We start from the raw sequence: 15,249 nt of genomic DNA on the forward strand, positions 1-15,249 counted from the left end.
AGAGGAGGGCGGTGGTTATTGGAAGCCTGTCTGCCGCTGTCTCTTCCAGAAGGGGCCAGAAGGCTCTGGGTTCCCACCCGCAGCAACCAAAATAGGAGTTCAGGCATCCAGGTAGGAGGCTGAGGGATGACCGGTTTGGCTTAGGAACAGGGTCTGCATTTGGGGCTCCCACCCAGAACCAGGAAAGAGCGCTGGGCTGGCCTGCTGCTGGAGCCAGAATCAGAGCCAGAATCAGAGCAGGAGCTGAAGAGGGCCCTGGAGAAGGTGAGGCTTGGGATATGGAGTAACGAGTGCTCGGAGGAGACTTGTCCAGTGAATGAGCCACATTCCCTGCCCCTGGGGAACCGGCCAGGCAGTGAAACAGGCAGGGCTACGCTGGAGGGCAGCGTTGCGGGAGAGCATTAGCTCAGTCTTTGGTTTCAAATGAGGGAATTTGGGCCTGGGGCTGGGGTAATTCGCCTGGCAGGCCCAAAAGTGAGGAAGCGCGGCATTCTTCTGAAAATCCACTGTGGGGCTCCTAGGCTGTATCAGGGATGACGGGGAGACAAGGCCGCAGGTGCAGTGGGGCCTAGGCCAGGCCACAATGGTGCTCAGGTGCTGGAAAATGACCTGGTTGGATCTGCAGGTGGGAATGGTCACTCCGGGGAAGAGTGACAGCAGGATAAGAGGGGCACAGAAGTGAAGCAAAGAGAGTGGTGAGGACGCTGTTGAAACACTCCGTGGGCTGGGGTAGTCTTGGGAAAGGTGGCATAGCACTGGAGTAGATGCAATGGACTGCCTGGAGGAGGGGAGAGAAGCTGGTCGGGAACTCTGGCTGGTGGTCTGTGCAGGTGAGCCATTCCCGAGAGGGGCTCCAGGGGCACCAGATGACCAGCTGATGTGCACTCTGGGCTCCATATAACTTACCGGCTAGAAGAAAGTTGTTTCTGTTGCTTTCAACACAGCAGGCTGGGACATGATGCTTCGGGGCCCAAGCCACTGTTATCGGGAAGGGATCATGGGAGAGGGGGGGATGACCCTATAGCCAGGTCCCTAAGGTCTGGAGCAGGGGATCTGTATCATCCCTCACAGTGCCGCCCCAGCCCCTCATCCCTCTCCAGCCACATACTTGTACCCAAGACTGTGCCAGCCTCCATCACCTCCCCACCTGGCATGTCCCTGCAGCCCTGACCTCCTGCCCTTATTCACAACCACACATCCCTGGGCAGACGCACATTTACCCTGCACTTAACCACAAACATCTACCCTCTATGTGCACACCCACACACAGAGAGCAGGCCAGAGGATAGGATTTCTGAGATCTGTTTATTCTAACGTCACCAAATCGCCATCCCCTCACTGAGCCTATACCCTCCATTGATGCCTTGGTCCTGTTCCTCCCTCCTACACACAAATACCCACCTACCTTCATCAGAGAACAAGAAAGATCCAGTAGTCCTCAGTCTGGGAAGCTGAGGCTGATGCAGGCCCCTCACCTCCTCTGTCCCCAGAGTCTGGCCACTGTGACCTGCTCAGGGTCCTCGTCCCTCTGGTCCCCTCATGGGCTTCCACGCAGCCTCCAAGCCACAATTCCCAGGCCTAGGGCCCAGCCCTCTCCTGACCTGTCCCACCAGCTACATCCCTGGCTGGGCTGGGCTCTGGGGCAGGGAGGGGCTGGCTTCTCAGCAGTGGGCGTCAGTGAATGGCTTCTCTGAGCCTCTGGAATCCTGAAGGGCCATGGGAGGCTTGTAACAACCCAGCTGGGCTGCCCTGGACTCAGGGGGTGGTGCCCTGCTGCCTGCCCTCCCCAAATCTGCTCTGTCCTCCACAGACTCTGACCCCTGGAGAGATGTCTCCAGTAAGAAGAGGGCTACTCTGAATATGGCCACACTGGCGGTCCCAGTGCCAACCTCACTTCTGCTTTCCCTCTGCATTGCCCCCATGCCCTGTGACCCCCAGGTCATCTTGCCCACCCACTTGAGGTCTTTCCTCAAGCAAGCGGGAGTCCCTAGGGGCTGAAGCAGGGGCTGTCTGCTGCAACGACTGTTCCCTGAGCCCCTGTCACTCCACGTGGACCCCATACTTTGGCCCTGAGGATGCGCAGATGACCCAGCCCTGCACCTGAGGACACCCAGAAGGCCACCCACCCTGGCTCTGGCATTGCGGGCTGGAGCCCTCTTGTCTGTTCCCACAGCACCCTGGGCTGCCTTTATCATAGCAATAGTAATAATAATGATGGTGACAGTGCTAGCTGCATTTACTGAACTCTTACTATGTGCCGGGCACTGTGCCAGGGCTGGGAAGGAGCTCGAAGTCTGCTCAGGAAGCTGAGTATGTAAACAGATCCTTACAGGAACTATAAGACATAGTGACGGTAAACACATCCTTGGAGCACTCACCTGAGCCAGGAACTAGGCTGAGCATACTTCTGGCATCTCCTTTAATCTTCGCCTCGTCACCTGCCTTTTGCTGGTGAGGACATCCAAGTCCACATGACGCTGTGTGGTCTGGTCTATTTTCCTGTGTGTTGCTCTTCTTAGCAAGTGAGCTTCTGGAGACACACTGGCCAATAGAATTTTCTGCGATAATGGAAATGTTCTATATTTGTGCTCCCCAATGCAACAGCCACTAGCACTCAAATGTGGCTACAGTACCAAGGAACTGAATTTTTTTTTATTTGATTTGATTTTAATTTGTGGCTGTCATATTAGACAGCATAATTCTAAAGGGCCTGGATTTTATTTTCTCTGGGTCCTAGGGCCTGGCAAGAATCAGCCTCATAAGTTTCTGTAGAATGAATGAATGAAATGCTTGAATGAATGGTGACTGTGTGGACGTGGGACTTTCTCTTCTTATCCAGCCTCTCCCCTTCAAGCTTTAAGTTTTCAAACTTGGCTGTGCTCTGGTTACCAGGGCAACCTGCTGGAAGTCCAGTGGATGGGGGAGGGGCACTGTCTGGAGTTCTTCCCCGTTCCCTCCCTGCTCTGAGGCCCAAGGACTAGCCCAACTTGAGGGAGAACAGAGCTGGCTGGGGGAGGGGACGGCACAGTTCTGCCTGGACGGACAGGGGAGGGGGAGCCTTTCCTGGCCACCCCCACTGGATCGCACTATCTCTGTGAGGAAGACACCTGAGCTGAAGTCAGGGGCCCTGGCTTCTCTCCCTACTTCTGCCAACGGTTCATTGTGCAACTTCTGTCAGACCACTTGCCCTTCTGGGCCTCGGTTGCCTTTTCAAATAGGGACCAGATGCCTTCTTGTAGTCTCTTCTAGCTTGAAGATCTAGAATTCCTCCCTCTCACTCCCTGCCGGGCTGTTAGGGCCTCGAGAGCAAGGACTGAGTCTCCTTCATCTCCGTGCTCCCCCTGCGCATCTGCCCCGCTCTCTCCTCCCGTGTTGAGGGGCCTGGAGGACACCCCCTGCCCGGTAACTACAGGCCTGAGTTCAGCTGCCCTCTCATGGCTGAAGGTGGCAATGACCTCCTCGTGTCTGTACACAAGTTTCTTTCCCACCAAATGAAAGACTGCCAGGCCTGGAAGTGGCTTCAGAGGACAGACCTCCACCCAAGCCAAAAGTCATTGTGGTGGCCTCCCAGACAAGTGGCACAGGCTCTAGGGTCTCAAAAGTTGGTTTGTGACACCTGTGTGATTTTGAACAAGTCACAATCACACTGAGCTCCAGTTTCTTCATCTGTAAAATAGGGATTGTATCAGTCAGGATGGGTTAAATTATGCTGCAGTAACAAACAATTCCAAAATCCCAGCGGCTTATAACAACAAAGACTTACTTCTCATGCATGTTTCATGGCCACTGTGGTTTGGGGCAGCCGAGGCTGTGCTCCATGTCTTCTTCACTCTGGGACCCAAGCTGAGGGAACAGCCACCTTGTGGAGCCTTGCTGGTCATTGCGGGAGAGGGAAGGAGAGAGGGGCATTGTGCACTAGCTATTAAATGATTTGGCCTGGACTCACTTCTGATCACAACTCAATGGCAAGAACTAGTCTTGTGGCCCCACCCATCACAAGGAGACAGGGAGGAGCAACCCTGCCACATGCGAGAGCTAAACAGCCCGAAGTATTTGGTGAACAGCACTGCAACCCACCTGCGTGGTTGTAAGAACGCAGTGAGAAGTGCAATGAGCTCAATCCTGTTAGCTGTTAACATTGTTGCCTTGTGATTCTGATTTCCATTTGTATTTATGCTCGTGATTTCCTGTGACTTCCACATCAATTCCAGCCATTTACAGCTGCAGATACAGAGAGGGAGATGGACTTGCCAAGGGTCACACAGTGAATCAGTAGCTGGACACCCAGTTCTCCAGGCTCCACATTCTGAGCTCCTCCCACCTTATGGGTTCTCTGTAAGTTGACTGACAGTGTGACAGTCTTTTGAGGGAGCCTGCAGCCTCTGCTTTTCTCCCAAAGCTGATCTCTCAGCCTTTCCAAGCCCTTCCAGCTCAGCCGGAGTGAGGGCTGAGGGGGTGGAACAATGAGAAGTCTGTGCCACCCTCCGGGGCCAGAGTCCGAACATTGCAGCCGTTCCTACGCAGGGAGCCTGCACATTCCCACCTCCTGTCCTCCAGTCCTGGGCTCAGCCCAGACACACCCACCATATGCTGACAGCTCCCAGACGGTGGGGAAGGAAAGCCCCCAGGACTCTGCAAAACCTCCCAAAGCGTTTTAATAGCCTGCACAACAGCCTGGCCCCCAGGAAGTCTCTAAGCCTCTCTAAAATCTTAGTCTCCAGGCAGATGGGTAGACCCTGGCAAGACTTCCAAAGAGACTGGCCTCATTCATCCAACAAGCACGCTTTCTTGGAGGCCCTGCCCAGTGCCAGGCAGGCTACTGGCTGAGATGAGAAGACGCCATCACTGCCTTCCACAGACGTGTGAACGAAATCACAACACAAGATTAAGGCTGTAATTAAGCTGCTAGTGTGGTCAAGGAAGGCTTCCTGGAGGAGGTGGCACCTGGGAGGACTCTCTCCCTGGTTCTCTCCCTGGACCTACGCCTTACTTGAAAAACCAGCTTCTGGTTGTTCAGTCTCCCCTCCCGCCACCTACTCACTGGCGTTCTGTGCTTCAACACGTGACACCACTCACAGTTCTCAGAAAGGCCTGGGTTCTCTCTATCTTCCATGGCTTTGCACTTGCTGGCTCCTCTTCCCTTTACAACGAAAACTCTTATTCATCCCTGAAAACCCAGTTCAGTAGTTGTATCCTCTGGGAAACCTTCCTTGACAAACCCTTGCCCCGGGAGGTAGGTACTTCTTCAGTTCCATTTTCTGTTTCTCACACATACTTCTCTTGCTGCAATTACAGTCTTGTAATTTGTCTCTTTACACATCCATTTGCTTCTCCAGTTTGTGAGCTCTTTGGGTTCAGGGACAATTCCTCTGGACCTTTGCACTCTGGGTGGCAGAGCAGGCACATGCGTGCATCTGGAGGGCTCAGGAGGATAGCTGCATGAGGCACAGTGTTTCTTCTCCCCGTCTCCTTTGACATTGCCATGACCCAGTGAGGCAGGCGTGGCAGGAGTGCTGTGAAAACAGCCAGCTCTCTACAGAGGGCCTGACATGCACTGAGCACAGTGCCAGGCACCAGCAGGGGACATTTACCCGGGCTGTAATCATCTGTGATTCTCAGCGCCTGGCACACAGAAATGCTTGGTGAATTCAGTTGTGCATCTGAGAGCTAAGGAAACGTGCCCAAGAACGTGCAATTTAAATGAAGAGTTTTATACTCTGGTCAGGTCCTCTCAGTGCAGTCCTCTGGCATTCCCTGGCAGATGGAAAAATCCACCTCAGGGACACTGGCTCTGCCATCTGGGTCAACTCTCTCTTGTAAAAAATGCTGAGGATGCAATCTGTGTGTTGTTCTCAATATCTCATTTGAGACATTTCTTTTTAGTATTTAGAACCAGAAAATTTATTTTTCATGAAGAGTCAATCTCTCCTTTCTACCACATAAGAATAAAATGACCTCTTTGTGTTTCCCTTTTCCCTCTGAATGCTGGGAACCTCAGAGACAAGTAATAATATGACAACAGGACTCAGAGTCAGAATATTTCCTTCCACCTCCATCTATGTGGCTCCTCTAGTTGAAACCGTCTTGGGTCCTTTATAGGAAAAGCAGGTGTAAATAAACACGTATGTAATACGCCCTGAGGAGAAGACTGGGAAAGGATCCAGGCTAAAGAGCGGAAGGCTTAGGCAAATCCCTTACCCTCTCTGAGACTCAGGCTCCTCCTCAGCAGCACAGGGTAGGAGGCGCTGCTGCAGACCTTGGAGAGAGGCAGCTCTCCTGTGAGGAGGACTGGCCACCGTTCAGGCTTGGGCAGGGTAGCAGTCAACGTCCTCTCTGGTGAGGCTGTGAAGCTGGTAACCCTGAACACATTCACACTTCAGACCCAGTGTTGCCAGAATTTTTATTTTTAAAGAGTCAGAAAGAGGTTTTCATGTGAAATCTCCTAACACATAAATGTTGCCAATTAATTTGCATTTTTTCAAAACACCGCATTGGACAAACCAAACTTGGCTGCAGGCCAGATCTAGCCTGAGGCTCTCCTGGGCTCAGCCGATCAAGCCCAGCCCACCTCAAACAGGGTCTGTTTGGTGCGTTTAGGCTGAGAGTGGGGAACAGTTTACATCATTTCTTCTGAACCCTGCCTTCCCCCCACAACATCCCAAGAGAGCTATCTGGTTCTGAGATGAGCAAGCCCAAGCCATGTTGTTCCAGGTGGACCCTGACCCGAGCTGGACCATACACAGGGCCCTGCCCCAGGCTTGGGCAATTGGTTTAAAAAGGACAGCTGAGGGGCCGGCCCGGTGGCCGAGTGGTTAAGTTCATGCACTCCACTTCAGTGGCCCAGGGTTCACCGGTTCAGAAGAGCGGCCCTGCTCCTTGAGGTGAAAGAAGGCAGCTCCCTGACTCCGGAGATGGGGTGTGTGCAAGCCTGAACCCTGGTCTAGGGTAAGGAGCCTGGTCCAAATCTCAGCCCACTGGCCTGTGGCCTCAGCAAATCCCTACAAAAATGAAACGGGAGCTGTCTCCACGCATTCTCCCCCTGTCAAGGAGATGGACTATTTAAATGGACCACAGCCACCCAGCTAGAAGCTACGCTTCCCAGCCTCCTTTGCAGCCAGGAGTAGCCATCTCAGTAAGTATTGACCAGTGGGATATAAGAGGAAGTAAGGGGTACAGCCATCGGGGAGTATCCCCAAGGGAGGGGGCGGCCCCCTCCATCCTCCCTCCACCCTGCTACTCGGGATGCAGATGAGCCCTCTGGGGTCTGCCAGCCAGGGCAACATCCCAGGCACAGGGAAGCAGCCAGAGAGGAGCAACTCGAGACCCTGAACACTACTGTACCCGGCCACCAGATCAGCTCTTGACGCCTCCCCACAGACTGCACCATGAGAAAGAAAGGACATTCAGTTTGGTTTAAGGTCCTACTGTTTTGCCTCTCTGTGCCTAAATGTATATCCTAACTGGTTTTCTACCCAGGGATTCCAGTTAGCATCTTTGGTTATCCCAACACGAGGAGGGAGCAAGTGCTACTAGTTTCTAGTAGGTAGAGACCAGAGATGCTCAACATCCTACAAATGCACAGGACAGCCTCCTCCGAGAGGAATGATCGGGTCCCAAATGTCAGTAGGGCCGCTGTTGAGAAACTCTGCTCTGTGCTCTCTGGGCTTCAGTGTGCCCACCCCTACAATGGGCAATATGGAGGTATCGTGTTTTTTATGAGGACCCAGTGAAGTGATCGACGTGATCTACTTTCAGGAAAGAAGACAGTCCTGCAAAGATAGTCATGAAGGATTTATTATTGCAATAAATTAAGATGGAAGCCCCAGAGGAGAGTGAGGCGGGCCAAAATTATCTCCAAAATGAGGCAATGGTGCTCCACACAGGAGGGGTCTCCAGGGTTGGGTTGGGGGCTTGAGGGGCCTGGCTCAGAGGGTGCTGAATTCTCGAGGCCCTGGATGTTCAGTGCAGGATCGGTGGGTGGCGGGGGGGGGGGGGAGGTGCTCCTGCCAGCCACCTCAGCCTTGGGGAAGGGGAGGGATGGGGAAATCCAGCAGAGGGACGGGGGTGGGAACTGCTGCTGGCGCCCACAGAGCTCGCCCCGTGCCCACCATCTCCCACCCTGCCTGGGGCCCCCACTCTCCCTCTCACGCATACCTGCCTCTCCTCCCACCCCATGCCTGTCCCCTCGCCCCAGACTCTCTCTCTCTCTATCACACACACACACACACATTTCCTTCCCCTGTGGTCTTGCCCCTCTGCACATCCCACCACGCACACTCACCAGTGCCAAGCCTGAGTCCAGAGGGATGGGGCTGGGCTGGACCAAGCTGACATTTCTCCAAATGGGGCCCTTTCCCTGGGTCAGCTTTGGAGCCAGCCACACGAAGCTGCAGAGTCAGTGCCATTGGGTGGAGTGGGGAGCTGAGTATAACTGGGCATTTGGTGGGAAAAGGGGATCTGGAGGTTTAGGACAGGCAGGGGCAGCAGCCCCTGACTCCAGGAGGAGTGGCAGGAGTGCTGGGCAGCACAAAGGCACTGGGGGCCAGTGGGGGATGTCCCCAGAGCTGGGGAGGGCGGCCATGGGGTGAGCTGGCCTGACGTGGAGAGCAAGCCCTGAACCAGCAGCAGCGACACCTCAAGGCACTCAGTGCCGCATCCCTCCACACCAGGGGCCCCAGAGCATCCAGGAGCCTCTGCTGGGAGGGCCCAGGCCACCGAGGGACGGCCTGGAGGACCAGGAGTCGTTGTCTTCCCTCTGTCCCAGGGTCTCCGGGCTGTGAAGGGTGGGAGAGGGTGCCCGGTGCCCACCGCCCAGCCCGGCCACCGGAGGTGGTCACCTCAGACCTCGGGGCCTCCAAAGGCCAGGTTGTCACGGACCATCAGTGTCTTGCGGAGGTCACGGTCCACCAGGGGGCGCTGCATGCGCCACTTGTGCGCCTCCTGCAGTCCTGGCTCGAAGTAGTAGATGCAGGCGCCGAAGCCCACCAGGATGAGGACGGAGATGACCAGGTAGACAGGCACGAACCAGTCCAGGAAGTGCGGCATCGCGGCGGCCTTGGCTGCCGAGACACAGGCAGTGAGAGCCGGCAGAGGTGCGCCTTGTCCTGCCTGCCTGCCCAGAGGGGGACACGCTGGCCTCACAGAGCCAGGAGGTCTGAGCATCACTTTATAGGTGGGAGGCCCAGGAGAGTGGGGAAAAGTACCTGATCAAGACCACATGGTGACTCAGCAGCTGTGTCCCCTGACCAAGCACAGAGCTGCCCCCACCACAGGGGGCCCACCCAGCTCCTACTCACCCTCTGAGATGGAGGCTTGTAGCTGAAAGCCCACCTGGCTCAGTCCCTCTCCAGCATGTGTGCCCTCAGGCAAGTTGCCTAACCTCTCTGGGCCTCGGGGTCGTCCCCTGTGGAAGGGGACACTAACAGAGCCTCTGTGCAAGTCCCAGCGGGGATTCAATGAGGTGACTGATCCCTCAGGGCACTCAGTAAAGGACAGCCTGGGCGATGCCTCCCCTGAGCCGCCCCTCCCAGCTCTGACTGCGCAGCTGCAGAGGCTGCCGTGGGCCAGGCCCTTCACAGATGAGTGGGTCCCCGGCCACCCGCACATCCTAGCCAGGTGTGGCTTAGTGAAAGCCTGATGAACAAACGCCCATCCCCAGGGGACATGGTTGATGTCAACAGGGCCCACACAGGCTCCCGAATTCAGGCCCACGCCCAATCTCATAATTATAAGAGTATGGACGCAGGCGCTAGCCCAAAAAACCTGGGCCTTGGTTTCCAAATCCGTAAAATGGGAATGAAAATAGTTCCTAGGTCTCAGGACTATTGTGACTGTGAAATGAGTAAATTTATGTAAAATGCTCAGAACCAGTGCCTGGCACATAATGAGTGCTACACAGCAGTTCGTTCTTATTCTCTGAGCCTCAGTTTCCTTATGTGTAAAATTGGGATAGAAATAGAACCCACTTCTCAAGGTCACTGTGAATGTTTAGCAAGACAGTACCTACAGAGCATTTAGCACAACACCACCTGGTACAGAATCAACGCTCAGTGAGTATTAACCATGGTTACTTCCGGTGAACAGGAGGCAGGGAGGCAGGAAAATGAAAGGTGCTTCACAAACCTGTACACACCCAGACTCCTCAGAATGGCCCCAAAGTGCCCACATCTGCTCTCTGCCAACCCCCTCAGCCTCATCTCCCACCCTATGTGCCATCATATGGAACTGCTTGTCAGTCACCTACGTGCACCTGCATAACATGCAGTCCCCATCTTTGTATATGCTTTCATTTTCCCTGGAATCCTTTTGCCTCCTGTTTGAGATCCCAGGTGTGGACCTACACGCCACTTGTCAAGCCATGCTGTGGGGGATCCCACATACAAAATAGAGAAGACTGGCACAGATGTTAGCTCAGGGACAATCTTCCTCACACACACACACAAAAGAATGCCTTCACAAACCTTACAACAGGCCTGTCCACATTTTACAGGTGAAGAAACAAAAGCCCGGATATGTTCACTAACTTGCCTGGGGTTACCCAGCTGGGTAGTGACAGAGCTGGACCCCAAACCCCAGCGATATCCTAAGGTTTGAGTCCTCCAGGGTGGGGAAAGACACCTGAGCAGAGTGAAATGAGCAGAGGCGCACCTTGGCTTCTGGGGAGGGGAGAAAGGGGATGGATGGAGTGACCTCCAGAGCAGGCTGAAGAGAAGCCCCAGCTTCTTGGACTTCTGTCTCGAAACTCCCGTTCCTCTGTCCCCCCACTTCCAGGTGGGTCTGCGAGGTGGGCTGTGACCCAGGGAAGGGAGAGATGCTACCTCTCAGTCCTGCATCCATCCAGAGCCCCTCTCCTGCCCCCCAGGCTCCCCACTGGCTGTTCTGAAGGACACACAATGTCTCAAGTGCCCTATTGATGGAGGAATAAAATGAAGAGTATGCTAATGGCCCAAAGTCAGGGCTGGCACAGCGCCCTCCTGCCCAGCTGCCTTTCTGGAGCACCAAAGACAGAGTTCAGATTTGCCTGGTGCTGCCTGGGTTGGGGGGAGGTGGGGAAGGGGACCCCAAGCGGGGAGGCTGCTGCAAACTAGCCTGACTGAAGCCAAGGTGATTTGTGCTTCCTCCCCTGGCCCCAAGCAGGGCCCCAGTCTCCTTGCAACTTAAACCTGAGAATGTGGTACTCAGGCTGAGCAGAAGCCATTTCAGCTGCAAAGCTGTGGATCTGTGGAGCAGAGTTCAGGGTCTCCCATCATCTCCAGCCCTGTGAACAAAACTCCAGGCATTCTAGGGCAGACTGAGGACCCCCTAGACCTTTTCCAGGCTCCTCAGGGGACTGGCTAGCTGAAACAAAACACTCACAGGCCTTCTATGTGACCATGGGCCACTTCTCACCCTCTCTGGACTTCAAGGTTCCCCATGCACAGTGACAGGTTGGGGTGGCAGTTACCAGATGATCTATAAGGAATTTTTCAGCCCCATTCCAGCCAAGGTCCTGTCCGGGACAGTGTGAGGGTTGCAGAGCCTCCTCCCGGCCTCCCAAGCCATTGGCACCACTCGGTGGCCCCCCCGCGTGCCCGCAAACCCACCTCGCGGCCTGCAGATGTCTGTTCCGGGAGCTCTGTGCTGAGCACACCACCTTGGCCTGGGCAGATCAGCGTCGGCCCGGGGACTCAGTCGCAGCTGCTGTCCCCAGAGACACTGCCATCTGCAGCCGCCCTGGGTGCTAGAGGCAGAGAAAGGGCAAAGCGATGCCCCTTACAAGAGTCAGAGCTTCTCAGGCCCAGGGGTTCTGACTGGGCCAGGAAGAGGCCGTCCTGGGCTGGCTTGGCACCTTGGTACCTCTCCCTGCCCATACGAAGAGACCCTTTCTTCTGCCCCCCACCCTCAGGATGGCAGGAGGAGGGACCTGTCTCAGCCAATCAGCAACCTGGCAGAGCAACGGCTTTATCCTCTGTTGCCCTGGCAACCGGCCTTCTCTTCTGCATCCCTTGCACTGTGCATGTGGTACAGAGATGACAGACAGGGCAGGGTTGGCGGAATTTGGAGAGGGACGGGAGGCACCCAGCAGGCCGCTGGGCCCGAGAGGTGGTGGGCCTGGAGAGGAGAGTTCCCTGGCGGAGATAACTGGGAGGGTTCAGAGGCTTGCCATTGGAAGGTAGGGAGAAATTGGGGTCCCTTGCAAGTGGGTGAGGACACAGAAGCAGTGACCAATAGAGTCAATGAGGGTCATATATATATATGAAGTTATAAAGAGAAGAACCAAGACTGAGACTGAGAGTCTGGACACATTGGTCCAGTGTAGCATTTACCATGTGCCAGACTCTGCTTTCAGTGCTTTATTTACACTAACTCATTTACTTGTCGTCGAAGGTCACAGAGCAAGAAAGTTGCAAGGCCAGGGTTGGAGCCCTAGCCTGGCCTTCAGGCCCCCGTGCAGGGGCTGCCCCTCCCAGTTCTGCCTCACCAGCCCTGCAGCCCCCCTGGCTGGGATATGGCCTGGGATAGTTGTGGCTCCCAGGCACTGAGCACCCCAATTGCCAGGCGTGGCCCCCACATCACTTCATCCAGTCCCGCAGCTGGGTTGGTATTGATAGCCCACTGTGGGATGAGGCAGCTATGGTTCAGAGAGGTGAAGCTGCTTACCCTCTCCTTCTAGGTCACTCACCTTCTCAGTGACAAAGCCAGGGAGTCAGGGTGGGGGCAGAGGGGACCACCTCCTAAGCCTGGTCCTCCCTCCTGTTCTATAGACAGGGTGTCAGGCACCCAGTGAGCACGCCATACACAGCAGTGGTCATTGTCTCAGGAGGAGAGAGCAGCCCTGGAGGCCCAGGGGCAGGAAAGAGGCTTCAAGGAACCGCCTCCCCAGGGAGTCCATTCCCAGAAACCTGAGGACAGGCAGGTGGGTGAGATGGTTTCAGGACCCTGGGTCCCCCACCCCTAGACACCCTGCCAACTCTGGGACCATCTGGGCCCCTACAAAAATGGGGGTCCTCTCCAGCATATATGGGGCAAGGGGAGTGAGTTTGAATTCACAGAGGGATTTTTATTGAGAAATAAGGTACATGCAGTAAAATACAAACCTTAACTGATAATTTTTACCTATATATACACCTGTGCAACCACCACGCAGATCAATGTCTAGAATACGTCCATCACCCCAGACAATTCCCTCCTGCCTCGTGCCGGTCACCCCCTTCCCACTGATCTGATTTCAGATGGCGTTGCAGGTATCAGCACACCACAACTTGTGTATCTGTTCACCACTGAGGGATGTTTGGATTGTTTCCAGTGTGGGACTATTGTGAGCAAAGCTGCCTAAGTGCTTTTCAATAGTTTGGAGTGGGAAGACCGAGAGGGGTCAGGGGAGGGATGACGAAGAAACTTCTGGGGGTAAAGGATATGTTCATTATCATGATTGTGGTGTGAATTCAGGGTCTGCTTAAACATCACCTTCTTAGAGGGGCCTCCCCTGACCTAAAGGAGCTTCTTCCTACCCATCTCTATTCATCCCCACCCGTCTTAGTTCATCTTCACAGCACTCACTGCTCCCTGACTTTCAGGGACCCCCTCCACACCTCATGCTGTGGGGAATCCAAAGCCCCATCTGTGCTGGGGCAGGGGCTCCATGAAGCTATTTACTTCCAGCTCTTTCTAAGCAAGATATTATGAGTTTAGTCTGCAGTGGGAAGGATTTAGCTTAGACAAGGAGCATGCCTCTGTTCTCCCAGTTGTCACAGCACTGAACACAGTGTGTGATCACTGTCTGACTCCCCCATTACACTGAGTTGATCAATGATGTCTGATTCATCCATGTTCTCAGGGTGGGGCATTAGGTTTTCGGTAGGAAATGATGAAAGAATCACTACTGAGAATGTATGAATGGATTAGATCAATCCATTCATTCAACAAATATTTACTGAGCCACTACCATGTAGCAGGTACTTTTTAAAGTGCTGGACATACAAACTGACAAGTCTCTGCCCTCATGTATCTTGTGCTCTAGTTGGAGAGACAGACAATGAGCAAGTAATTACTTAACTGTTGGGAGAAGCAGTCTGCCTTGGGCCCTGAGCGTCATCCCTGCAGGTTCTTGCTAGGTATGCCAAGAAAGCAAGGTCCTGAAAGCTCTTTACCCCAGGGCCATGTCTCAGGGTTGTGTTTGCAGCAAGTAACCTTGCAGGATGGAGTAACATCTCATGTCTCAGGGTTGTGTTTGCTGCAAGTAACCTTGCAGGATGGAGTAACATCTCCGTGTCTCAGGGTTGTGTTTGCAGCAAGTAACCTTGCAGGATGGAGTAACATCTCGCCCCACGTGGACAAAGAACAGGCATTCCTACCACTCACTATGAAAGCAGTGAATCTCTAATCTCTGTGTTCCTCTCCTGTAATGCCATCCATGGGGTGTACGGGCATCCATGATGGGTCCTTTGCGGGACTTGAGGGACATGGGGAACTGACACAAACACACATGAAGCCCTGGCTACTGCTTTCACCATGAGTAACAAAGTCCTTTGTCTCTGACACAGGAGTTTCATGTCTTCTGCCAGCATCTATGAAATAGTAACCAACTATTACTTTATAGTTTATTACTTTATTACTTTATTAGTAACAGTTCATTACTTTATTAGTAACAGTTATTTAGTAACAGTTTATTAGTTCGTAAGTACAGTAAAATCTCAGAGGCTGCACAGTTATTGATGATATGTGAAACGGAGATTACTGCTACTGAGCAAATAAAGCAGAAAAAGGGAAACAGGGAAACAGGGAGTGTGTGGCACGAGGGCTTGATATTTTAGACAGTGTCGTTAAGAAAACCCCCTCTGATAAGGTGACATTGGAGCAGAAGCACGAATTAAGTGAGGAAACAAGCCATAAGACTACTTGGGAAAACAGCATTTCAGCCAGAGAGAACTGCAGGGGCAAAGGTCCTGAGGTCAGAGGATACTTGGACTATTTAGGAACAGCCTAGGGGCCCTCACGGCTAGAGGGGTGTTGGAGGGAGAAGAGCAGAAGATGAGCCCAGGGAGATTGTCAGGAGCCAGAACACACAGAGTCTCAAAGGCCATGGAAGGCATTTGCAATGGACTCTGAGTAAGATGGGAACTCTGGTGGGTTTGATCAGAGAAGTGGCCTTCTCTGACTTCTGTTTTAAAAGGATGAATCTTATTTCTGTGTAGTAAATAGTGGCAGCCCTGAGGACCAGGTGGAAGCAGGGAGTCAGTGAGAAGGCTGTGACAACAGTCCCGGTGAGAG

At 53.8% G+C, this 15,249-nt stretch overlaps 1 protein-coding gene across 2 annotated transcripts; it reads right to left on the reverse strand.

The window, feature by feature from the left end:
- Positions 1-7,778: 7,778 nt before the first annotated feature.
- Positions 7,779-11,979, reverse strand: SMIM45 (small integral membrane protein 45). Of its 2 annotated transcripts, none has more exons than XM_044778796.2 (2): positions 11,583-11,979; positions 7,779-9,059 (listed from the first exon to the last, which is right to left on the reverse strand). In XM_044778796.2, the coding sequence occupies exon 2, from the start codon at positions 9,043-9,045 to the stop codon at positions 8,839-8,841; it is 207 nt and encodes a 68-aa protein (XP_044634731.1). In that variant the 5' UTR covers positions 9,046-9,059; positions 11,583-11,979; the 3' UTR covers positions 7,779-8,838. The 2 variants fall into 2 exon arrangements, with proteins under 2 accessions (XP_044634731.1, XP_070362904.1); XM_070506803.1 differs by lacking the exon at positions 11,583-11,979 and adding an exon at positions 9,297-9,967.
- Between the last annotated feature and the right edge of the window lie 3,270 nt (positions 11,980-15,249).

This window comes from Equus asinus, chromosome 4 (genome assembly GCF_041296235.1).
Source record: "Equus asinus isolate D_3611 breed Donkey chromosome 4, EquAss-T2T_v2, whole genome shotgun sequence".
Classification (NCBI taxonomy): Eukaryota; Metazoa; Chordata; class Mammalia; order Perissodactyla; family Equidae; genus Equus; species Equus asinus.

Excerpts from the sequence above, each read along its gene's own strand:
- SMIM45 (XM_070506803.1), bottom strand. The coding sequence starts at position 9,882 with ATGTGCCAGGCACTGGTTCTGAGCATTTTACATAAATTTACTCATTTC. Across the intron at positions 9,060-9,296 it reads ACAAGCCTCCATCTCAGAGG|CCAAGGCCGCCGCGATGCCG; the intron begins GTGAGTAGGAGC and ends GTGTCTCGGCAG.